Here is a 26,263-nt window from a genome sequence, read left to right as displayed (position 1 = left end):
TGAGGCATTGGTCGCGGGAGTCGAGCGAAGGCGGGCAGTGCTGTTCCTGGATATTAGGAGGCCATAGCCCCAGGTCTTCAGGGCAATGTGGAGGGAAGTCGCCCAGGAGGTCTCGGCCAGTAGTGTGGTTGTATGCAGCTTGACACAGTGCCGGAAGAAATTCAACGACCTCACTCGGGTGGTCAAGGTGAGTACATGTTTCAACAGGTCCTACATACCAGCAGGTGAACCTCAGTCTGTACACACTGCACAAACCACCACATCCCACCACTCACCCACCAAGCAAGCATCTGCACCTACTCAAACTCACATCAACATCTCACGCCTTGCCTACAAGCACAGCTATTCAACTACTGCAGACATATCTACCAAACACATAGCTGGACTCTGACTCTCACACATTCATTTCTCTTGCAGGCCAAGATGGTCCACAATAGGAGGGCGCAACAGAGAACAGGCAGGGGTGATGCGCAGCTCCAGCAGCTTTCAGACCTGGAGGAGCGAGTGCTGCGACTCATGGGGCAGCAGGTGGTGGGCGCCGTGGCCGTCGGCAACATCGACCCCCTCAAGGGCAACGACGGTATGTTCATCCCCTCTCCTTCTCTCATCCCACTTCCTCCTCACACCACAAGCCGTTCTCACTTTCCAGCTCCTGATACTGTCTGCATTCCTTGCCCCCTTCCTGCCCCCCTGCCCTCACCTTAACGCGAGTCTTGTGCCTTTATGCTTTCTGAGAATCAGCAACCAGATAACCAGCCTATCCCTGAGCCTGCCACTGAGAGTGAGGAAGGGGAAGAGGAAGACGAGAAAAGCACTGCGTCACTGCATCTCTCACCCGCAGGCACTACCTCAAATACTGGCACTACGCGATCTTTAGAGGCAAGTTTAGTAGAGGGGTCTGCACTGGGTGATGCACCGGGGACAAGCGGGCTGCAGCAAGGCCAGGGGGGAAAGGGTAGCTCAGGAGCCAGCTCCCCGGAGGGCGAGTTCTGCTGCATCGGACTCAGATGAGGGCCTCGATGGGGAGGCGTTCACAAGAAGGGTGATGGTCATGCACTCCGAGATGATAGGTGCAATGGCAAGGTTGCCCGAGAGCCTCTCTGCAATGGTAAGGAGTGTGGAGGAGTCCACCTCCAATATTGCACAAAGCTCTGCGCACACCATAGAGCCCATTATTCCACTGTGCGGAGGACTGTGGACTCCCAGAGAGACCATGGGGATCCAAACCTCATGATGCGTGTCATGGGCGATGTGGCAGTTTCCATTGCAGCACAGGCGGAAGCGATGCAACGTCTTAGTGCTGTAATGCAGACAATGGTTGGTTGCATCAAATCTCAGACTGCTTTCATACAGTTTCAGCTTGATGCGATGCAAGCTCTGACTGCTGCCATCATCGCTGGGTCCACCACAGTCCACCGGGGGTCTCACAGTGTCGTAGCAGGCCACCAATCTCTGCTCCAGCAGATTGGTAGGGATGCTGAGGTACTGGCCCGGGGGAGTGGCAGTGGGTCAGTACAGCAGGAACATGCTGTCCTCTCTCAGGATGACAGCATTCCTGATCCCGGCATTGCATTTGCCGCTGCCTGTCATCCAGCCAGTCCAGACTGTCGCCGCCCATCCTGAGGTGGCGCAGTGTACAGCCGGGCTTTCCAGGCCCAGATCTGGTCGAGGGCGTCCTGCAAGGCCATCTGTAGTCTCTTACACCGACACTCAGCAGCCTTCCACCATCCTTGCTGCAGCCACTGGGAAGACGCTACGTAGGAGCAGCAGATTACGAAAAGGCACTGTAAAGAGGGGAAATAAGGGTTTACACAAGGGTGATTAGTTCATTTTGTTGTTGTATATATGTGGTTACTGATTTTGGATAAATTTATCATTGCAATGTTGCAGAAATGGTCATGTGTCTCATTTCAGCTTTGGGGTGTGGTATGGAATGAGAAATTGACGGATTGATGGGGATTGGCTGAGCAACCGGGAAGTGGCCTCAAAATCATTGGAACCGAAGTCTGATGAGGTGGTCACGGACCGCCAATCCACAAGGCCGATGGAGTGGCTGGTTCCTCCCTTGCTGCTGTTCGTTCTCCCATTCATCCTCCTCCTCGTCTCCCTCTTCCTCCTCCTGAGGCGGTGCGGCTATCCCTGGTGGCAATGGCTGCACCCTCATGATGGCCATGTTGTGCAGCATGCAGCACACCACGACGAAAAGGGGCACCCGCTCAGCCGAGTACTGGAGGGCTCCTCCCGAGCAGTCAAGGCAGCGGAACTGTTGCTTGAGCACTCCGATGGTCTGCTCAATGATGTTCCTGGTGGCAGCATGTCTCATTGTATGAGTGTTGGGCACAAGTATTGGGGTTGCGGAGGGGAGTCATGAGCCAGGTGGAGAGCGGATAGCCCTTATCTCCCAGCTGCCAACCGCGAGCTTGATGTGGTGGCTGGAACAGAGCTGGCACACCGGTCTGGCGCAGGATGAAGGCATCGTGGCTGCTGTCAGGATAGCGGGCACTGACAATGAGGATTCGCTGTGTGTGGTCGCACACCAACTGCACATTAAGCGAGTGGATCTGGGCCTGGAAAGCCCGGCTGTACACTGCGCCACCTCAGGATGGGTGGCGACAGTCTGGACTAGCTGGATGACGGGCAGCGGCAAATGCAATGCCTTTGCGGTTACGGAATACCTCAGGATTGTTATGCGGTGCCCACAAAGCGACGTGGATGCAGTCAATGGCGCCCTGCACCATGGGGAAGCGCGCTATCCTGGCAAAGCCACATGCACGCTCACGTTGCTTCTCTCTGGTCATAGGGAAGGAAATGTAGCCCCTTCTCCTTCTGTAGAGAGCATCTATGACCTCACTGATGCTGCAATGGACGGTGAACTGCAATATGTTAGATATGTCTCCTGTTGCACACAGGAAGGATGCGCTGGTGTGGAAATTGAGGGCGACGGTGATCTTGACTGCCACTGAGAGAGCACTGGTGCTTCTGATGTGAGGCTTGAGGTCTGGCTGCAGGAGGTGGCAGAGCTCTGTGACCACATTCTTGGTGAAGTGGAGCTTTCTAAGACACTGTTCCTCAGTGAAAATGATGTAGGAGAAATGCTGCCGGAATACCCTGGGAGGGTAAGGCCTCCTGTTGAGAGCCCTGTTGGTCCTCCTCCATCTGGCCACATTTGGCAATCTTTCTCTCTGCCTCAGACGTTGACGCTGGAGGGCGAGGTCCAGTACCAGTACAGCCCCCATTAAAGTATGGAAATGTTGCACTTTCAAATCTTACCTAATTGAAACTGAATAAATTTTCAAAGGCAGAAGACTCCTTCAAGTGAAAACCGCTGAAATCGCTCAAAACGCATTCTTTGCCAACTAAAAAAACAGATATTGACACCTTTATATAGCGCTCTTCCAGCACTTGCCCGACTGCATACCGCCTCCTCTACTTGGCAGGCGCTCAGGCAGGGGGCAAGAGTGAATTTCTGAGCCGGGGTGCTGCGCAGCCGGATGACATCACGATCTCCGGGCACAGGAGATTGTGGCGCTAGTGGTTACCGCCGCCGCAAACCTCCACCTCAATTTTGTGGGCGTCGGTACTACGGCCACACCTGGTCGCAAGGCCAGTAGCGCCCTCCGGAGGTGCTAAGGTACCAAATTTCTCCCACTCTGTCTCTCTTACTACTGCAAAGAGTATCCAGGTTTATACAGAACAGAGTGTATGCACACGTGTGAGTTATCTTTGACTAAAAAAATTTGGATCGATACTTAGTCACAGACAAATCTGCAAAAGTAATTGAAGAGCTACAATTTTATTAAAGTAGTAAATCTGGCACATCATATGACAGGACCACTGCTGACCTTTTTAGTGCCAGCTTTTCAGCAATGAAGAGGGATCCACACAGCCAGTCTGCAAGAACATAAAAAATAGGAGCAGCAGCAGACCATACGGCCACTCGAGCCTGCTCTGCCATTCTATCAGGTCATGGCTGATCATCGACCTCAACTCCGCTTTCCCGCCCAATCTCCATATTCCTTGATTCCCCTAGAGTCCAAAAATCTATCTATCTCAGCTTTGAATATAGTCCAAGACTCAGCATCCACAGCCCTGTGGGGCAGAGAATTCCAAAGATTCACAACCCTCTGAGTGAAGAAATTCCTCCTCATCTCGGTCTTAAATGGCCGACCCCTTATCCTGAGACTATGCCCCCTAGTTCTAGACACTCCAGCCAGGGGAAACAACCTCTCAGCATCTACCCTGTCAATCCCCTTCAGTATGGTTCAATGAGATCACCTTTCATTCTTCTAAACTCCAGGAGCATAGGCCTATTCTATACAATCTCTCATCATAGGACAGGCCTCTCATCCCAGGAATCAATCTAGTGAACCTTCGTTGCACCGCCTCCAAGGCAAGTATATCCTTCCTTAGAAAGTAGAGTGCACAGTACTCTAGGTGTGGTCTCACCAAGGCCCTGTACAATTGTAGCAAGACTTCCTTACTCTGATACTCCAACCCCCTTGCAATAAAGGCCAACATGCCATTTGCCTTCCTTATTGCTTGCTGTAACTGCATGCTAGCTTTCTGTGTTTCTTGCACGAGGACACTCAAGTTTCTCGCCATTTAGAAAATATTGTTTTTCTGTTCTACCTACCAAAGTGAATAACCTCACATTTCCCTACATTATACTCCATCTGCCACCTTACAGCCCATTCACCCAGTCTATCTATATCCTTTAGCAGACTCTTTGGGCTAGAATTTCCCAGGGCCATGGAGGCGGGAATGGAGGCGTGTGGGGTGTTAAAAATCGCAAAATCGGGGGGGGGGGGCACGAATCCATCCCGTCCCCAAGCCTGTTCCCAGGAGGCAGGTACCCAACCTGTGCTGGGAGCCGCCTCCCTGAAGCGGGAAGGGGATTAGTGCCAATTAACTGCCTGTTAGCAGGTAGTTAACAGGCAGTTTTTAGCCTAATCCCTATTTTTATCCCTGAAGTGTGGGCTGCCCGACAGCTCCAAACCACACCAAGTTAGCGAGGTGGACCGTCGGGCTGAAGGGCTTGGAGGGTTCGAGATGTCCGGTGTTCAGGTGAGGGATGGGTGCATGAGTGCAGAGGTAAGTGTGTTTGGTGTGTGTAAAGTGTTTAAATAAGTTTTACTTACCTTTACTTACTAATGCAGGCTTCCTTCCTTCAGGTCTCAGGAGATCCTCATCTCACCGGCACAGAAAGCAGAATGACCACGAGCTGTCAAAATCTGCAGCATTCTGCTTTCTGTTCTGGAGAGATCTCTAAGTTAATTCCTTCCTCTCAGGCTGATTTAGAGTACAGATTGTCAGTGTTTGACAGCTCTTGACAGATGAAATGTCAATCTGTGACGTCACCTGTTGCCAGTTGGCCCTTAATTGGCCTGCTGAGCCCGCTGGGCGTGCTCAACAAAGTCAATCAAGGGAAAATCGAGTGGGTTGGCCACAACTCGATGGAGGCGGGACTACAACCACAAAAGTGGGAGTCCCGCCTCCTACTCGCCTCCAGTGATAAAATCCAGCCCCTTGTGTTCTCCTCACAGCTTACTGTCCCACCTAGCTTTGTATCATCAGCAAACTTGGATACATTGCACTCGGTCCCTTCATCTAGGTCATTAATATAGATTGTAAATAGCTGAGGCCCCAACACTGATCCTTGCGGCACCCCACTAGTTACAGCTTGCCAACCTGAAAAAGATCCGTTTATCCCTACTCTCTGTTTTCTGTCTGATTTAATAGGTCTGGACGTGCTCTAACTTCATTAACTGCTGGGATTGCACATTTATTTATGTAAGTATAGCCATAAAAACAATCTAATAGACATGTGATCCATTTTTAAAAAGTTCTTCATGCGTGATAACATCTTAACTGAGACTGTTATTCCATGCATTCTCCCGAAAGATAAAATTTAATTTTAAAAGCAGCAGTGTGTCTGATTTCCCAATAGCCAAGTGGCAGTCACCATTCTCACCTTCCATTATTTCCAGGTTGGAAATTTCTAATGAATGACAACAAATTTTAATTGATCATTAGTTTTGAAATGTCACAATGCCAAGATCGGGTGGTGCAGAGAGTTAGCAGACCATAATTTCAACCTCTAGGACACTGGTTTGAATTCTGCCAGTGGGAGGTGGTGGTATCCCTATGTCAGCTTTAAAAGATGTCCATGTGAAATTAGTTTGGGGTAAGAGTCTGAAAAATTAAACTGCTCACAATTTGGAAATAAATTGGGTGCCAGACTCAGACAGGCTAACAGGATGACTGAAAGAATGCAAAATGGCAAATGCAACACTGCCTCAGTAAGACCTGCTCTTTGGAGGTTGGTGTGAATGCTTTTAATACTATTTTTATGCAAAGTTCACAACTACAATGGTGTAAATTTGGCTTAAAAATTGTAACTTAAGAGTTTGCAAATCTCACTAAGCTACAGCTGCACTGCCCTGGGAAGACCCATCCAAGGTGCTGGTTTAGAAGCAAGATATATTGTAGCAGGTTGTAATGGTGGACAGCATGCAATCAGAGCCCAGGCTTTGTCTCACATTTTGAGCGCTTCTGTGCACGTGCAGGCAGGTATACCCTAGATCGAGTATGGGTGGTGTAAACAGAGTAGTGCGACAAGTCTGAGAGGAACCTGGAATATTTAGTGCAGGAAAGTGGAGATGAGGAAGATGATCAGCCATGATCTTACTGAATGGCGGAGCAGGCTTGAAGGGCCAAATGACCTACTCCTGCTCCTATTTCTTATGTTATCACAATTTGGCTGTCAGGCGGCACTGTTATTTAATACACCTCATTCACGTGGCCAGATTAGTACTAATATGACAAGAGAATAAGGAACATTGTTGGAAAAAGTCAGGCAGATTTGTATTGTAATTAAGCTGAACTGGAAGTAATGGTTGCAAAATAGGAAAAGAATGTCAATTCCTTGAGCAATGCTGAGTTAGGTGATCTAATTTAAGGCACATATTGGGGTGCTAAAGTTAGCTTTAATGTCTGAAGGAGAGAGAGGCAGGTTAGTGAAGGGGAAAAAAAGCCAGGATCCCCTCCAGGCCACTACCTCTCTCTCTCCTTTAAGCCGCTCCTTATAAACTACCTCTTTGACCAAACTTTTGGGCAGCTGCCCTAATATCTCTATGTGGCACAGTGTCAAATTTTGTCTGATAATGCTCCTGTGAAGCGCCTTGGGATGTTATACTACATTAAAGGTGCTATATAAATGCAAGTTGTAGTAGTAAAGCTGATAAGGAAATAGGCCATACTCGATTTGGTGATGGGTAACAAACCAGAATTAGTTAACAATCTGATGGTAAGGGAACATCTTGTGAATAGTGACCAAAATATGATTGAATTTGGTATTACGCTTGAGAGGGAGAAGAGAGGGTCACAAACCAAGGTTTTAAATTTAAGTAAGGCAAACTTCGACAGCATGAGAAATATTTTGACCACAGTAAACTGGGCTGAACTATTAATGGTTAAACCTATAGACACATAGTGGGAAATATTCAAATAAGTTTTTAGTACAATACAGAACTAGTACATACCCCTAAAAGGCAAAACCTCCACTTTTGTAGTTAAGCAACCATGGTCAAAAAATGAGGTTAAGCGACAGTATCAAGTTATAGAAGAGGCTTACCCAAATGCAAGGAAAAGTGGAAAGCCAGTAGACAAAGGGATGCAAAGAAATTGCAAGGAATATCAAAGCTAACAGCAAACGTTTTTTATAAATATATTAAGAGAAAGAGAGTAGTAAGGGGGAATGTGGGTCCATTAAAGACTGATGCAGGCGAGACTATAATGGACAATAAGGAAATGGCAGACTTGTTAAATGAATACTTTGTATCCGTTTTCACAGTAGAGAAAGAGGACAAAATACTAGCAGTAGAAGGGAACCTAAACATAAGTAAAGGGGAGGAACTTATTGGATTTAAGTTTAAAAAAAAAAGGGTAATGGAAAAAGTAATGGGACTTATGATAGACAAATCTCCAGAACTTGATGGTTTCTGTCTCAGGGTATTAAAGGAAATAGGTGAGGAAACTGCAGATGTGTTAACCATAAATTTCCAAAGCTCTCTAGATTCGGAAATTGCACCTCTGGATTGAAAAATTGCATATGTCACTCCACTATTTAAGAAGGGAGGGAGGGAAGAGACCAGGAAACTACAGACCTGTCAGTTTCACATAATTTGTGGGGAAGTTACTAAAATCTATCATCAGGGACAGAGTGACTGAGCACTTGGACACATATGAGCTGATCAAAGAGAGTCAGCATGGATTTATGAAGGTTAGGTCATGCCTAACTAATTTAACTGCATTATTTTGAGGAGGTCATTAGTCTGGTGGACAGAGGAGTGTCTATTGCACATTTGATAAGGTTCCACACAGAATTTTCATTTTAGGCAGGAGACAGACAATAGGAATAAAGGCAAAGTACCCTGATGTGACAAGTGGTGTTCCCCAAGGGTTTACACTGGTGTCTCAGCTTTTCACCATATATATTAATGACTTGGATGTTTGCAGATGACATGAAGTTAGGAGACACAGTAAGTTGTGTAGATGCGAGCAGGAACTTACATCGGGGCATAGACAGATTGAGTGAGTGGGCAAAACTGTGGCAGATGGAGTTCAAAGTGGGGAAGTGTGAGGTTAAATCAGAATATTTTATTAAAGGCGAGAAGACTAGAAACTGGCGTAGCAAAGGGATTTGGGCATTCAGGTATCCAAATCACAAAAAGGTACAAAAAGTAATCAAAAAGAGGCTCATGAAATGTTGGCCTTTATCTCAAGGTGGCTGGAATACAAACATGAGGAAGTGATGCTTTAGCTGTACAGAGCATGTGTCAGATCCCACTTGGTGTACTGTGTTCAGTTTTGGGCACCAAGCCTCAGGAATCATACCCAAAAGAAAAATACTGCGGATGCTGGAAATCTGAAATAAAAACAGAAAATGCTGGAAATACTCAGCAGGTCAGGCAGCATCTGTGGAGAGAAAAACAGGAGTTAACGTTTCAGGTCGATGACCTTTCGTCCACAAATGCTGCCTGACCTGCTGAGTATTTCCAGCATTTTCTGTTTATATCTCAGGAAACATATATTGGCCTTGGAGGGGTTACAGTTCAGATTCATCATAATGATAATGGCCCAGAAATTTTGTTCACAGCCCTCCCCGCCTGGACCGGAGGGCTCCCGAGAGGCACAGAGTTCCGTTGCTGTGCCTCTTCAAACTGCCGGTGTGCAGGGCACGCGTATCCCAAGGGTGCAGGTAGTTCGCAGCGTCCCTGGGATCATGTGGGCCATGGGGAGCCAATCAGAGCAGGGAATCTCCATTCATTGATTTGACAGGAAGACCTGTCAAATCTATGAATAGAGACCGCCCCCAAAACATAAATAAAACTTCAAATAATTTTTTTTTTTTAAACCACATTTTTAAAAATGACTATAAATTACATAAATTAACTATTTTAAACAAAAATTTAAATTTTGAAAAAAATAATTAAAGTTTTTAACGGGGCTAAAAATAAACTTACCTTTCTTTAAAGTATTTTAAAATGATAAATCAGTGGAACAAAATTTCTTTTTTACTTTCTTCAACTCTTACCCTGGTAAAAGCAGGCCTTGTGCCTGCTTTTACAGGCGCAAGAATTTTAAGTGTTTTCTGCGGGCGGAGGATCTCCAAAAAACGGAACTCTCCACCTGCAGAGGCCCTGCTCCAGGGCAGGTGTCCGATCTGTCAAGAGCTTTCTTGACAGATTGGAAATGCCGGTTTCCAGCGCATGCGCAGTGCATGCCTGAAACCAGCATTTCTGATGTCCCTACGGGTGAGTACACAGCGCATATTCACCCGCAGGGACCAGAATTTCTGCCTCATTAGGGCTTAGAATTAAATTATGAAGACAGGTTGCATAAACATGGTTTGTCTTCCCTTGAGTTTAGAGGGTTGCCTGGTGATCTAATTGAGGTGTTTAAAATGGTAAAGGGTTTTGATAGGGTTGATACAGAGAAACTATTTCCTCTGGTTGGAGGATCCAAAACAAGGGGAGAGAGGGGCACAATCTTAAGGCTCGAGGGACTGAACTGCCAACACCTGTTCCTATCCAAAGATCTGCTGCCAAAATACAAGTTGACATCACGTGGAGGTAGGATTGGGCTCAGGTGTGATGCTTCCCATGGCCCAGTAGTCTGTCTGCACTTGCATATGACGGATAAACCTTTGAGGCGAGGTACCCAAGGGCTGCTGGAGCCCATGGAACCAATTCCCAGCAAGAATCTGCGCCTTCAGGAGAGATGGGAAGGGAAGGGGAGAAAATTGGGAAAAAAAAACTTCAGTTCTGCTGTACTGGCATCTCTCATTTTTAATAAGTATTGCAATACATAATTCATGTCCTTGATTATTGTATTTTCTTCAACTCAAGCAGCTAAAAACTCCGCTTCTTGTTATTATTCAATCACTTGTTCTTCCTGCCGAAGATACAGTACCTTTTTGTCTTCCTGCTTTGCCGGCTTTACTCTAATATATCTGAAATCAGTGTTTTAGGATTCAACTGAAGTCTGGTCCAACACCGCCACCCCCCTTGCAGAGAAATGACAGCCAAGACCCAACACTCTGCAGAGATTAAAAAGAGAAGCAAAAACAGAAAACAACACAACAATCAAACTTCTATCTCTTCAAAGAGACCATAAAAAAGATTCCAGTATTCCATTTCACACCCAAGTCAACTGATGTGTGAGCTCCACACATCAACCACAATATAAGACAACAAAATGAGGTAGCCCTTTGGATCAGAACTTACTTGTCAGTTTAACTCCCTCATAACTGATGAAAAAGCAGCTCTTTTAGGAGATATGGCTTACATCAATTGGTGGTCATTTGTGAAAACCTCATTCTTGCATTTAATTCTGCTGCACTGCAGTAGATAGTTAATCTGTTAAAGTTTTGGCAAAATGGAACATGGCATTTTGTACCTGATCCTTATTTCCAGGAATCCTGCACCTGCTATAAGTGATGCATAATGTCTGACTTTACAAATACTTCAGAAAATACTCAATTGTAAGAGCATGGCGAGGAAAGTCTTTTTCTATACCAGAATGCAAACCATAGCCACCTTACCTTGTGATCATATGGGGTATATGACTGGAACAGCTGGGACAGCACTCTGGTTCTCTGCTTTTTCTGAAACAAAAAATTGACCAATATTTAGAAGCAATCCAAATAATGAATAACATAAGAGAGACAATTGGTATATTATTTCTATGTATGATTTCCAATGATTCATGCACAATTGCTTACATTGAACAATGTATTTCCCAAATCCTCCAATAATGGTGTACAAAGCTCAGAATGCACTCTTTGTGGAGGTTTCAAAACAATCTGGCATCATGTTGCTCATGATGGATGTCAAATTGAAACACAGAAAAATTCCAGTAATATATCAATTTATTTCACTTGAACAAAAGATCTGCCGTATACACCGCTGGAGTTTGAAGATAATACAAAAATTGGGAAAATGGCAGCTTCTAGTGGTTTTTGCAGTTTTTTAAAAATTCACAGCCAACAGATAGAGGCCACAAACGTGGGACTGATTACAAGATAGTAATATGATGGTGAGATTCAGATAGTGTTGCTAATCACAAATGCAAAGCTTAGATGGTTTTTAACAGTCATTTGAGCTCAGATTTTGCTGCCTTTAAATACTTTAAGGTATTAAAAAAATTAGATAAAATATCAAATGAATCAACTGATAGTTCCAACTGGTGGAGTCATAAACTATTTCCAAAAAACATCATAGATGTTCATTTTGTGGTAACCATAACAACCTAACCGATGCGATAGTTAGAGCTCCAGCACAACTTCAATGCAAGCTTCAGAGCCAAACGCTACACATATCAATATAATAGCAAAATACTGCGGATGCTGGAAATCTGAAATAACAACAGAAAACGCTGGAAAAACTCAGCAGGCCAGGCAGCATCCGTGGAGAGAGAAACAGAGTTAACGTTTCAGGTCTGGGACCCTTCATCAGAACTGGAAAATGCTACACATATCAAACTGGACAGCTACACGCAATGTCACAATGGCCCAGAAATTCGGGTCTCCACGGGTGAGTACGCACGGGGTACTCACCCATAGGCCCAATGGAAGTGCCGTTTTCCTGCATGCACTGCGCATGCGCGGGAAACCGGCATTTCCGTTCCTCTGAACAAAGGGGTTCAGAGGTCGAACGCGTGCGCAGGAGGGGCTGCGCTTGCGCACCGAACTTCGGCTTTTTTTTTTATACAGGTTTTCCCGGGAGGGTAAGCCTGCAGAAGTTAGAAATGTAAGTGGTGAATTAATTAAAATTAAAACATTTTTTCCACAGGTTTATTATTTTTAAATACTTTAAAGCAAGGTAAGTTTATTTTTAGCCCTGTTAGAAAATAAAATTATTTTTTTCAAAAATTTAAATTATTGTTTAAAGTGGTTATTTCATGTAATTTATAGTTTATTTAAAAAATGTGATTTAAAAAAAAATTTACTTGAAGATTTAGTGCTGTTTTGGGGCCGTAGTATTTATAAGTCTTGACAGCACTTCCTGTCAGACTTATGAATGGAGCATTCCCTGCTCCGATTGGCTCCCCATGGCCCACGTGATCCCAGGGGATGCATCGAACTAACTGCGTCGCTGGGATACGCAAGCACTGCGCGCCGGCAGTTGGAGCAGGCCCAGGATCGGAATTACACGGGGGCCCACAGCTCAACGGCCGGCGCGGTAGGTAAGTGCAGATCGGGGCTTGCACCCGCGGGAAGCCCCCGACCCGAATTTCTGGGCCAATATGTGTCAATGTGGAATGGAAGAGGAGTACATGCAGCCAGTGCAAGGGGAGAGGAGTTTTTGCAGCCAGTGGAATGGAAGAGAAGTATATGCAGCCAGTGGAGTGGGAGAGGAGTACCACCGTCAGTGGTCGTACTCTCACCCGTGAATCAGAGGCCATGGGTTCAAGTCCTGCTCCACACTTGAGCACAAAATTTAGTGCAGTATTGAGGAGGTGCTGCATTATCGGAGGCGTCATATTTTGAGTGAGATGTTAAATAAAGGCCTTTTTCTGCCCTCTCAGCTGGACATAAAAAGATCCCGTGGCACTATTTGAAGATGATCACAAAATGTGCACAAATTGGCTGCTGAATTTGCTTACATAACAGTGATTAGACTTCAAGAAAGTAATTCATGGCTGTGAAACCTTTTGGAATGTTGTGCAGGTGCGAAAGATGTTATATAAATGTAAGTTTGTTTGTTCTTCTTTCTTACCATACAGCTAGCAGAGTCAAAACAGTAATGAGTTAAGTCAGCAGGAGAGAATATATTTCGGGTTGGGGGTGTGGGGGAAAACAGGGGTGAATTGCTGCCACTAATTACCTCTTTGCTACAACCATCTGCCAAGCTGGCCCCATTTTGAAATAGAACAAAAAATGGGGAAAGTCTGAGGCAGCTTTGTCTTGGATTTGTTTTTCTGGTTTGTGAAAAGTTCTATTTACAGTATATAGAACTCAAAGGGGATACACTATCTCAGTACGGGCAGCTTGAAGAAATGATTGTACTTCAACTTGTCTCCTTACTGCACAAGGCCAAATTGGATCTTCATGGATGGTCCAACCATCTCTCAGATAAACTGTTTGTCCCTAACTTGTTAAAAACTGTTATGTTAACTCTGTAATATAACTCAGTAGTTCTCAAACTTTTTTGGTTAAAGGATCCCTTTCAAATGGATTAGTCATCATGGACCCCCATCTAAATTATAATACTATATTAACTCCTTGCACATTTACATTTCTGAATATAAAGCTCATCAATGTCCTGTTAAAGGGACTTGCATGAAATTTTGCCAGGGCTGTCCGATATAGTGAACATTGATGTGGTTGGTGGTGTGAAAACTTTTATCTTCCTTTCAGCTGAAAGGTAACCCTACAGGTTCAGCAACATGCCTGTTCACCGCATGACACCTCCTTGCTCTTCCTGGACTGGGATTAGGCTCGGTGACTCTTGTTGGGAACACTGGCACCGTTACAGGTGTAACCCTTATCACCTGCCTACTCACTGCTGCCGAGTGTTTCAGGGTTTTTTACTCCCCCTCTGCTGTTTAGTGGCCTGTCTGCACTGGAATATCGCTGACACGCTGCCTTGTGTGGGGCATTTCTGCATGGAGACACCGCCAGTAACTGGGACTGCGACTTTAGTCCAGGTTCAGTCAAAGACCCAGCAGCCATACTCAATGAATGAAGCTGTGCTTGATCATCATTCCAGGCCCTTTGACAAGGCTGACGTGGTGGCTCCTTCCTTGCACCAGCCCCAGCCCTGCGAATACATTCCTGGTGTTTCTGGGGCCTCTCGCCTCCTCTCTTGGGATTTTCAATCAGTCCAAGGCCCGCTAAGCCGGTTACATGTCCGTTTCCAGAGCTGCCTCACCCCAGTGCCCACCCAGCAATCGCTTACCAGTGTCTCGCTGTGCGAGTGCAACAGGCCCCACTGCCTGACATCGAACTCCCTGGTGCATGAGCTCTCGGCTGCGCACTCGAGTAGACAAAGGAAATCAAAATAACGGCCAACAAGTGCCCGACCTGTGCTATTGCAGCAACCGGTCCCATTCACATTATTTCGTGGACCCCCTGGAAAGTCTCTACAGACTCCCAGTGGTCCGTGGACCCCAGTTTGAGAACCACTGAGCTAACTTCACTCACCACATATAGATATTTTATTAAAATTAGACAAATATTTAAGAAACATAATTTAACTTATTCAGTCACTATGAACCAGTGGCCTTCAATTTTATTTCTATTCATTCATGGGATGTGGGCGTTGCTGGCAAGGCCAGCATTTATTGCCCATCCCTAATTGCCCTCGAGAAGGTGGTGGTGAGCCGCCTTTTTGATCTGCTGCAGTCCGCATGGTGAAGGTACTCCCACAGTGCTGTTAGAGAGGGAGTTCCAGGATTTTGACCCAGCGGCGATTTAGGAACGGCGATATATTTCCAAGTCAGGATGGTGTTTGACTTGGTGGGGAACTTGGAAGTGGTTGTGTTCCCATGCGCCTGCTGCCCCTGTCCTTCTAGATGGTAGCGGCCGCGGGTTTGGGGGGTGCTGTCAAAGAAGCCTTGGCAAGTTGCTGCAGTGCATCTTGTAGATGGTACACACTGCAGCCACGGTGCACTGGTGGTGGAGGGAGTGAATGTTTAAGGTGGTGGATGGGATGCAATCAAGTGGGCAGCTTTGTCCTGGATGGTGTCGTGCTTCTTGAGTGCTGTTGAAACTGCATTCATCCAGGCAAGTGGAGAGTATTCCATCACACTCCTGACTTGTGCCTTGTAGATGGTGGAAAGGCTTTGGGGAGTCAGGAGGTGCGTTATTCACCACAGAATACCCAGCTTCTGACCTGCTCTTGCAGCCACAGTATTTATGTGGCCGGTCCAGTTAAGTTTCTGATCAATGGTGACCCCAGGATGTTAATGGTGGGGGATTCAGCGATGATAATCCCATTGAATGTCAGGTGGCGGTGGTTAGACTCGCTCTTCTTGGAGATGGTCATTGCCTGGCACTTGTGTGGCGCAAATATTACTTGCCACTTACCAGCCCAAGCCTTTCTGCATGCGGGCACAGACTGCTTCATTATCTGAGTTGCGAATGGAACTGAACACTGTGCAATCATCAGTGAACATCCCCACTTCTGACCTTATGATGGAGGGAAGGTCTTTGATGAAGCAGCTGAAGATGGTTGGGGCGAGGACACTGCCCTGAGGAACTCCTGCAGTGATGTCCTGGGGCTGAGATAATTGGCCCCCAACCACCACAACCATCTTCTTTTGTACTAGATATGACTCCATCCAGTGGAGAGTTTTCCCTGATTCCCATTGACTTCAATTTTACTAGGGCTCCTTGATGCCACACTCGGTCAAATGCTGCCTTGATGTCAAGGGCAGTCACTCTCACCTTACCTCTGGAATTCAGCTCTTTTTGTTTGGAGCAAGGCTATAATGAGGTCTGGAGCCAAGTGGCCCTCGCGGAACCCAAACTGAGCATTGGTGAGCAGGTTATTGGTAAGTAAGTGCCGCTTAATAGCACGGTCAACAATACCTTCCATCACTTTGCTGATATCTGAGAGTAGGGTGATGGGGTGGTAATTGGCTAGATTGGATTTGTCCTGCTTTTTTTGGACAGGACATACCTGGGCAGTTTTCCACATTGTCGGGTAGATGCCAGTGTTGTAGCTGTACTGGAACAGTTTGGCTAGAGGCGCGGCTAGTTCTGGAGCACAAGTCTTCAGCACTACAGCCGGGATGTTGTCGGGGCCCATAGCCTTTGTTGTATCTGCATGACTCATTTTCATTTAAAAAGACTGGTAAAAGGCAGGAACATCTTTGGGTTAATTGATGCTTTCAGCACTACCTTCGAGTTAAAAACAAACTTGTGTGTGAGGTATTAAATCACAAAGTTGCACATACTGCTTCACACAGTTGAGCTATGCAACTTTATATCACAATTAGTGCACTAGCAGTCTCAGTCAGCATGTTAAACCATTATTCAAATGCCAGATTTAGTGAGTAACTACCTTGAACAAGGACCTTCTTAGAAATATTTCTATTTCATGGTTTACAATTTAGTGTTTGTTCCATTATAGATGAACAGTCACACATTCATATAGCCAGTAAAGAATTCAGACATGTGTTTTTCATTTGCATATGCTATACTGAATCATGTGATGTTTGTCACTAACCCAAATATCAATTTGTGACAATCTCCCCACTAAACAGTAGATGAGAAAAACTATTAACTATTAAGCCCAGTGAGTCATAACTCCAAATTTTGGCAGTTAGTCAGAATAAATGTCACAGCCAACATGAGCTCATTTGAAACACACTTTCATTATTTTATACAGCTCTCAGAAGTCTGTCATTAAAATTCAGAAACAGTCGTTTTATTTTTATCAGAGAATACAGCTATTATGAAACATTTACGTTCGCAACAAAAATGGCACGTGTACACATACACACACGTGCGCTGCATTTTGTGTTAAGACCCAAAGTCAGCATCAGGCACAGCAAGGCCATGTGCAGGTGAAAGCTCCCTCTGTTCTGTTACTACAATATGCTTTAACCCCATCCCAAGAGTATTTGCCACCAGAACAACGTGACTACACAGAGGGGCAACCTTTAACCCATGACCCTAAAAGGATCGCTAGTCTGCCCTTCTCTTCTCCATTAAAGTCCATAAGTAAACATTTTGGGCTAGATTTTCAGTATAGACAGTTTTGGGGCGCTAACCTTAGCGCCCGCCCGAAGTTAGCGCCCGCCCCAAAGTAGCGCCCTGTTGCCGGAAATTCAGTGGCTTCGCCCTAAGAGGTTGGTGGAGCGCTAAAAGAGGCGTTCCACTACTATCTTTAGGCGCTAAGCCGGCGGTGCAGAGCGCAGCGCACGGCAGACACTCTGGTGCCAGTGAGCTCTTAAAGGGGAAGGGTGCATGTGTTTTTTTCGGAGGTGGTGGTGGTGGTGAAGGTGAATACACCGTTCACAACAACACACTGGATCCTTCCACACAACACATGCAGACTGCCGTTTATAGTGCAGGAGGAGTGCCCTTTAATTTGCGCTCCCCAGGGTGTGTTGCGTTCCATTTTACAAACGCTCTGGACGCCAGCCGCACAATGGGGCGGTCCGACTGAAGTTTGGATTCGGGGCGGGCAAAGGGCGTTGCACGAGGATGTGACGTCATTTTCTGCGCGCGCATCCGGGCGGCCGCTAAACTTTGCGCCGGCGCTAACGGGCAACTTAATTTGGGGCGGGGCGCAAACTGCGCTGCGCCCGGGCGCTACACGAATAGCGCCCGAAAATCACTTCTCTTAAGGCGCTAACTGCTGGCGCAAGCAACTGAAAATCTAGCCCTATATGTTATAGTATTACATACTCACATTTTCTGGATTATTAGTCCAGGCCGTTGGATTACTAGTCTAGTAACATAATCACTACACTATCGTACCCTTTGAGCAGCTGTGTTATGCTATATATACATTTATATGTTGCATGACACAATCAACATGCACCACTCTTAATTTTATACCACTTCTATCTAGCTGCAATGTGTTTAATTAACAACTAGGGAATGGTAGTGTAGTGGTAATGTCACTGGGCTAGTAATCCAGAGGCCTGGACAAATGATCCGGAGATGTGAGTTCAAATCCCACCACGGCAGCTGGGGAATTTAAATTCAGTTAATTAAGTAAATCTGGAATAAAAAGCTAGCATCAGTAATGGTACCATGAAACTATCGGATTGTTGTAAAAAACCTATCTGGCTCACTAATGTCCTTTAAGGAAGGGAATCTGCAGTCCTTACCTGGTCTGGCCTATATGTGCCTGCAGGCCCACAACAATGTGGTTGACTCTTAAGTGCCCTCTGAAATAGTAACAAACCACTATGAAAAACAATAAAATGAATGAAACCGGCATCGGCACATCCAGCCCAGTCGACCCTGCAAAGTCCTCCTCACCAACATCTGGAGACTTGTGCCAAAATTGGGAGAGCTGTCCCACAGACTAGTCAAGCAACAGCCTGACATAATCATACTCACTGAATCATACCTTTCAGCCAATGTCCCAAACTCCTCCATTACCATCCCTGGATATGTCCTGTCCCACCGGCAGGACAGACCCACCAGGGGTGACGGTACAGTCGGGAAGGAGTGGTCCTGGGAGTCCTCAATATTGACTCCGGACCCCATGAAGTCTCATGGCTTCAGGTCAAGCATAGTCAAGGAAACCTCCTGCTGATTACTGCCCTTCCTCAGCTGATGAATCAGTACTCCTCCATGTTGAACCCCACTTGGAAGAAGCACTGAGAGTAGCAAGGGCACAGAATGTACTCTGGGTGGGGGACTTCAAAGACCATCACCAAGAGTGGCTCGGTAGCACCACTATTGACTGAGTTGGCCGAGTCCTGAAAGACGGAACTGCCAGCCTGGGCCTGCGCCAGGTGGTGAAAGAACCAACACGAGGGAAAAATCTACCTGTCACAGATGCATCTGTCCATGATAGTAGTGGTAGCAGTGACCACTGCACAGTCATTGTGGAGACGAAGTCCTGTCTTCACACTGAGGACACCCTCCATCGTGTTGTGTGACACTACCACGGTGCTAAATGGAATAGATTCAGAACAGATCTAGCAGCTCAAAACTAGGCATCCATGAGGCGCTGTGGACCATCAGCAGCAGCAGAATTGTATTCCACCACAATCTGTAACCTCATGGCCCAGCACATCCCTCACTCTACCATTACCATCAAGCCAGGGGACCAACCCTGGTTTGATAAGGAGTGTACAGGAGCAGCACCAGGCGTACCTAAAAAACCTGGGGAAGCTGCAACACAGGACCACATGGATGCTAAAAAAAACAGAAGCAGCATGTTATAGACAGGGCTAAGCGATCCCACAATCAACGGATCAGATCAAAGCTCTGCAGTCCTGCCACATCCAGTCGTGAACCATTAAACAACTAATGGGAGGAGGAGGCTCCATGACTATCCCCATCCTCAATGATGGTGGAGCTCAGCACGAGTGCAAAAGACAAGGCTGAAGCGTTTGCAGCCAGAAGTGCCGAGTGGATGATCCATATCGGCCTCCTCCTGAGGTCCCCACCATCACAGAAGCCAGTCTTCAGCCAATTCGATTCACTCCACGTGATATTAAGAAACGGCTGAACGTACTGGATACAGCAAAGGCTATGGGCCCCGACAACATCCCGGCTATCGTGCTGAAGACTTGTGCTCGAGAACTAGCCATGCCTCTAGCCAAGCTATTCCAGTACAGCTACAACACTGGCATCTATCCGACAATGTGGAAAACTGCCCAGGTATGTCCTGTCCACAAAAAGCAGGACAAATCCAACCCGGCCAATTACTGCCCCATCAGTCTACTCTCAATCATCAGCAAAGTGATGAAAGATGTCATCAACAGTGCTATCAAGCGGCACTTACTCACCAATAACCTGTTCACAGATGCCCAATTTGGGCTCCGCCAAGACCACTCGGCTCCCGACCTCATTACAGCCTTGGTCCAAACGTGGACAAAGGAGCTGAATTCCAGAAGTGAGGTGAGAGTGGTTGCCCTTGACATCAAGGCAGCATTTGACTGAGTGTGGCATCAAGGAGCCCATGTAAAACTGAAGTCAATGGGAATCAGGGGGAAAACTCTCCACTGGCTGGAGTCATACCTGGCACAAAGGAAGGTGGTTGTGGTGGTTGAAGGTCAATCATCACAGCCCCAGGACATTGCTGCAGGAGTTCCTCAGGGCAGTGTCCTAGGCCCAACCATCTTCAGCTGCTTCATCAATGACCTTCCCTCCAACATAGGGTCAGAAATGGGGATGTTCGCTGATGACTGCACAGTGTTCAGCACTGTGGGAGTACCTTCACCACATGGACTGTAGCGGTTCAAGGAGGCACCTTCTCAGGGCAATTAGGGATGGGCAATAAATGCTGGCCTTGCCAGTGACGCCCACATCCCAGAAAAAACAAATTAAAAAAAACTAATGGTCAATACTGTACACTAGACCCTTATTCCCCAACTTTCTAATTGGCACAGTTTATTAGTGCATAAATAAGCATTTGCACAATGATTTAAAATATGTATATCATTGTTTTTACTACAACATTTCTGAACAACAGCTAATTTTAAAATTGGGCCAATTGCTATGTGGCTTCATGAACTATAACTGCCCAGTTTGGAGAACAACGCACAGAGATTCTGAAACATATTCCCTTGAGCAATGCAGGTGACATCAGCCATATCTGAACAATACAGGTGAAAAGAGTAATCTTAGGGCTGGGTGCCTGCACTTCCTTTCCCTTCCTTCCAACTGTATCAGGAAAGCAAGGCTGCTGATTGCGTTCGTTAACCAGTGGATGAAATATCATGTTCTGATCACTGGGCACAGGGTGGGCAGTGACTGGAAATCTGGGCTCCAAATGCCAGATCTGTTCACTCCTCCTTTACTGAAGTCCTAATGTTATGACCTGCCAATCCACAACCCAGCAGGGTTTAATGGACAGGCACTTTTGTTTTCCTGTTCTTTCACTGCTAATTTATTTCCTTTGTACTAGTCACAAAACTTTTCTCAAGGCTTTCTCTGCAAAACAGGACAATAAAATAAAAAGCTGCAATGGAAGAACCAGTAAAATAAATGACCTTTTCAAAGTAGAAAAACAAATAGGACTAAAATATTCACAAAGGTCACAGCCCTTCACTAACAGCTGCAAACAGTCAAGTAAAATCTAGTTTACTAAGCCGTGCATAAATCCTGTTATTTCCGTAATCTTAATTTCAGAAGGTCTGGAATGAAGAAAGGAAGAATGGAGCCATCAATCATGATAACCTCCTGCCCCCCCCACCCCGCCCCCGCACCTCTTATATAGACACACACAGTTCATTCCTATTATTAGTTTATAGATTTCTAGAGCTACTATTTTCAAATGGCATTGCTAACTTTCCTCTTTTTTTTGTTTCACTGAGAGTGCAAATCCTCGTCTCTTTTATTTTTGCTATTCTTTAATTTGTCAAGAGGCTGGACAACTTTTCTCCCAGGCCCCTAGCTTTTTCAGTCTGAAACCAGACATTCAAAGTTGAGCGTGCAGTCCAGGTGGGCTCTCCTTGTGATTCAACAACAACAACTTTCATTTATATAGCACCTTAAACGTAATAAAAGGTCCCTAGGCGCTTCATAGGAGCATTATCAAACAAAAGTTGACACCAAGCCACATAAGCGGATTTTAGGGCAGTCTTGGTCAAGGAGGGAGGTTTTATGGATCGTCTTTAAAGGAAGAAAGAGAGGTAGAGAGGCGGACAGGTTTAGGGACGGAATTCCAGAGCTTTGGACCTCAGCAGCTGAAGGCACGGCTGCCAATGGTGGAACGATTAAAATCAGGGATGCGCAAGAGTCCAGAATTGGCGGAGCGCAGATATCTTGGAGGGTTGTAGGAGTTTACAGAGATAGGGAGGGGTGAGGCCATGGAGAGATTTAAAAATAAGGATGAGAATTTTAAATTTGAGCCATTCGTGCAATGGGAGCCAATGTAGGTCAGTGAACACAGGGGTAATGGGTGAACGGGACTTGGTGCGAGTTAGGATACGAGCACCAGAGTTTTGGATGTGCTTAAGTTTATGGAGGGTGGAAGATGGGAGGCCGGACTGGAGAGCATTGGAATAGTCAAGTCTAGAGGTAACAAAGCCGTGGATGAGGGTTTCAGCAGCAGATGAGCTGAAGCAGGGGCAGAGTCGGGTGATGTTACGGAGGTGGAAACAGGTGGTGTTAATGATGGCGAAGATATGTGTTCGGAAGCTCATTTCGGGGTCAAATACGACACCAAGGTTGCGAACAGTCTGGTTCAGTTTCAGACAGTTGCTAGGGAGAGGGATGGAGTCGGTGGCTAAGGAACAGGGGCGGGGACCGAAGACAATGGCTTCGGTCTTCCCGATATTTAGTTGGGGGAAATTCCTGCTCATCCTGTACTGAATGTTGGACAAGCAGATCGACAATTTAGAGACAGTGGAGGGGTCGAGAGAGGTGACGGTGAGGTAGAGCTGGGTGTCGTCAGTGTACATGTTGAACCTGACGTAGTATTTTCGGATGTTGTCGCCTAGGGGCAGCATTTAGATGAAATGTGAGAAAACATGTGGTCTCTGCTCCATGTTCCTACACAGCTAAGTGGATGAAATCAGGAAATGGGGTTATGAAGATTGCATTTATAATTTTACATCCAAATTGCACCATGTGTTGGCGCTATAATGTGCTGTGCTACCATAATACATTATTTAATGGAACTCAACGATAAGTTCTTGAAAATGACTTGAAATCTGGAGTAGTCGTGGGGCACTACAATTGACTTTGATGACTCTAGATTAGCAAGGGTGAAAAATCAGCCAGGATTGCAGTTTCTTATCACTGCTGAAAAGTATGTGTTTGGGAGAGGATCGGATTGAGTTCAGCTGTGATGTCAACCAAGCTCGATTAGCCTGTCGGCGCTCACTGTCTGGGCTCACACATGAAGAACAGCAACTTGGGAGAGGTATTGGAGGGTAGCACGTGTGGAATCAAGTCTCGGCAGGAGTTAGTCAGTCAGCATCTTTAGGAGAGGACGGGAAAAACATGAGAGAGAAATCACAATGTATTTATTCTTTACTTTCTGCCAAGCCCCAACCACAAAAGCAATTTAAACAAATGGCTCTTAAGTTTATCCTGATTATTTCAAGCACCAGATCAAGTATATACATCTATTCTTTAGGGCCACACTTAAAACAAAATTAAAATAAGCTTATGAATACTAAAGAGCCAATACCAAATCTCACATATTGAATGTTCATTGGCTTTTCATGATCCAGGAAAACTTTTAAAGCTGCAGTTAAAAGTGGAACCTTAAAGCAATGTAAATTACATTGCACAGCAACGAAACTAGCTGCAAAAGTGAAATACAATAGTTAAGGCTAGAGGCCCTAAATTGAGACACCATTGCTTCATGTGGAATCTCGCTTGATTGAAGAACTGGGCGCAGAGGTCTGTGCATCCGATTTGCATTTATATAGTGCCTGTAGCATAGTAAAACGTCACAAGGCACTTCATAGGAACATAATCAGTCAAAATTTGACACAGAGCTACATAAAGCGAGATTAGGACAGGTGAACAAAACCTTGGTCAAAGAGGTATGTTTTAATGCGCGACTTAAAGGAGGAGAGGTAAAGACGTTTAGGGAGGGAATTCCAGAGCTTAGGGCCGAGACAGATGTAGGCACGACCGCCAATGGTTGAATGAAGGAAATCGGAGATGTACCAGAGGCCAGAAGAGGCAAAGAGGTTTAAGGAAGGAATTCCAAAGCTTAGGGCCTAGGCAGCTGAAGGCATCTATACACATGCCCTTCCGACAGGGCCACTGGATAGTGATCACAAGCAGGAACCCTAACCAATGTCCCCTTTCCTAAAACCTGAGGCACTGGGCCTAATGCTAACACCCCAACTGTTTGCCTGCCTGAGATCAGTTAAGTCAGCACAGATTGTGGACTGACCCGAGACTTTCCAGGTCTGCATGGCTCAGCTACTGACTGAGTAAAGTCTCTGACAGCAGCAACTTAAGGGTCAACAAGTAATTATATTTTAAATTACATACAACAAACTACCCTATGTGAATATTTTAACTGATAAATAAAGAATTAAAGTAGCCACATCAAGGGGAAGCTATATAAGCACTTGAGGGAGGAAAGAATAGGATATGTTGATAGGGTGAGATTAAGTAAGGTGGGAAGAAGCTCCTGTGGAGCATAAACACCAGCATGGAGCTGTTGGGCCAAGCGGCCTGTTTCTGTGCTGTAAATTCCATGAAATTCTATGTAATCAAGAGTTCAGTTTTACCGTATTATAAACTTGCCTTGTGGCAGATTAGGTCTATTATAACTGTCTTGTATATTTAATCTAGCAATGAAAATAAACAAACAGTCTCCCAACACCTGGAACACTGACGTTCCAATGTGTACACCCTCAAGAGTTGTGGAATGCAGGTTCAATCCCCCTACTACTGAATTCTCAATTTCACTAACAGTTACATGCAGGAATAAGGAAAGATCTGGTACATTCGCACTGGTTATCGGGAAAATCAGAAGGATAGTTGTCCATTGCTGCACGAGTCTTATTGGTCGTTTCAGTATCACTGGGAGATGTCTTGGATGAGGCTACCTGCTACTCACTTGCCACAATGAGGAACAGAGAGCAAAATAGTGAGAACTCTTTCCCATGCATATAGTTCCAATAAAAGCCTTCAGTGACAGTAAAAAAAGGTACATTTAACTTGTGGGCTGTTGGTTGATAGTTCTGACCCAGATAAATTTGTTGAAAATGAAAATTTTTATTGTTGATAGATACAGCATGCACACACACACACACATCTCATGCCTATAGATCATTGCTTTTTTGTAGTGCCTGCCACATCCACAAAAGTTGATTGTGCCTGAATTTTGCGGTCAGCGGTGAAGGGACCGTGCTCGCTGCTAACCTCAAAGAAAGCTGCCCACAAAGATTTAACGGGCGCTGTGGCATTGATTTCCCCTATTACCTCGTCAATTTCATTCTGGTGCCATCTACAGGAGATCTCTGGCATCCAGGAACAGTGAAGTTGTCAAGCAGGCTGAGCAACCAATCAGATTGAAGAATTCTGACAGACGGCAAACTAGGAAGTAAAAAGCACTGATTATCATTCACTTTTTAATCATTTTACAGAGAGTGAAACAAAGATTGGGACATACACATAGGATTATGGTAGAAACTGAAATATCATAAACAAACTTTAAAAAAAACTTAATTATTTAAAAAATCTATGGAATTTTTATGAAGGAATGAGGGAATGATACTTCACACATCTAAAATTAGTTTTTCAGGGCTAGAGAGGTTGTTCAGCAATAATTATGACTTAATATGTCATTAAAAACTCAGTTACACCTCATTCAACAAGGCTTAACTTTTTCAATGGTTTTTACAGTGAGAACAGTGCATAAAAAGTTGAAGTTAATGTCAAATCATTGATTCTGTGCTGCTTCCATCTGCAAAGACTGCAACAACGCATCCTGTGGAGGAGCAGGGTATCACCGACAGCAATTTCCGGATTTTTGCGTTTACGGATGTGCGGACGCCAGAAGTTGCCATCAGTTTTACACAGTAATGATGGCGAACGCTGACAGTTTCACTGTCATTACAACTGCAAATACTGGGCCATGGTGCTGAACTCTTGTGTATACAATGGAGCTGGTTTCATAGTTTTAAGAGTCTGACTGTGGCTGAGATCATGGACTTTAATCTGCTGACCAGCAGCTGAGTTGTCTGTGTTGATTTTAGAACCAACAATTCTTAATATTTCAGATCACTGGAGCCGTTGACTGTCTGTGTCACAGTCCAATAATTCTCAAGGCTAGCTACAGACCAATGACCAGTCCTACACACATTAAACAAGGCCAGTTTTGGAAAGACAGATTGCAAACTTGTGGCTCAGAGATGGTTGGTGTAGGTGTGAATTAGATCAGCCACTTTATTTATTTTGTAGTATCAAATTATCAAGATAATTTGCGCATACTGCTACAGTATGGAATCAGATCTTCTCTTAAGTAATTTTAAAAGTATAATACTGATGGAAGATTTGACGGGTACAATTCTAAACATACAAAAAATGAATTGAGATGCCTGAACAAATATGTGTGGGCCAGTGAAGTTTCAACTTGTCTCA

General features: G+C 45.4%; 1 protein-coding gene across 1 annotated transcript in view; it reads right to left on the bottom strand.

The window, feature by feature from the left end:
• Positions 1-26,263, bottom strand: part of LOC147117712 (threonylcarbamoyladenosine tRNA methylthiotransferase-like) — a 250,883-nt gene that overhangs the window by 200,955 nt on the left and 23,665 nt on the right. The window contains exon 2 of the mRNA XM_085988928.1: positions 11,105-11,167. Coding sequence (XP_085845054.1) covers positions 11,105-11,167 — 63 coding nt within the window. The remainder of the gene's footprint in view (positions 1-11,104; positions 11,168-26,263) is intronic.

The sequence above is a fragment of the Somniosus microcephalus genome, chromosome 5, assembly GCF_052327205.1.
Source record: "Somniosus microcephalus isolate GS21.2 chromosome 5, FLI_Smic_1.0, whole genome shotgun sequence".
In the NCBI taxonomy this organism is placed as follows: Eukaryota; Metazoa; Chordata; class Chondrichthyes; order Squaliformes; family Somniosidae; genus Somniosus; species Somniosus microcephalus.
Note: the sequence above shows the minus strand (reverse complement) of the source record. Positions and strands in the feature narration are given on the sequence as shown.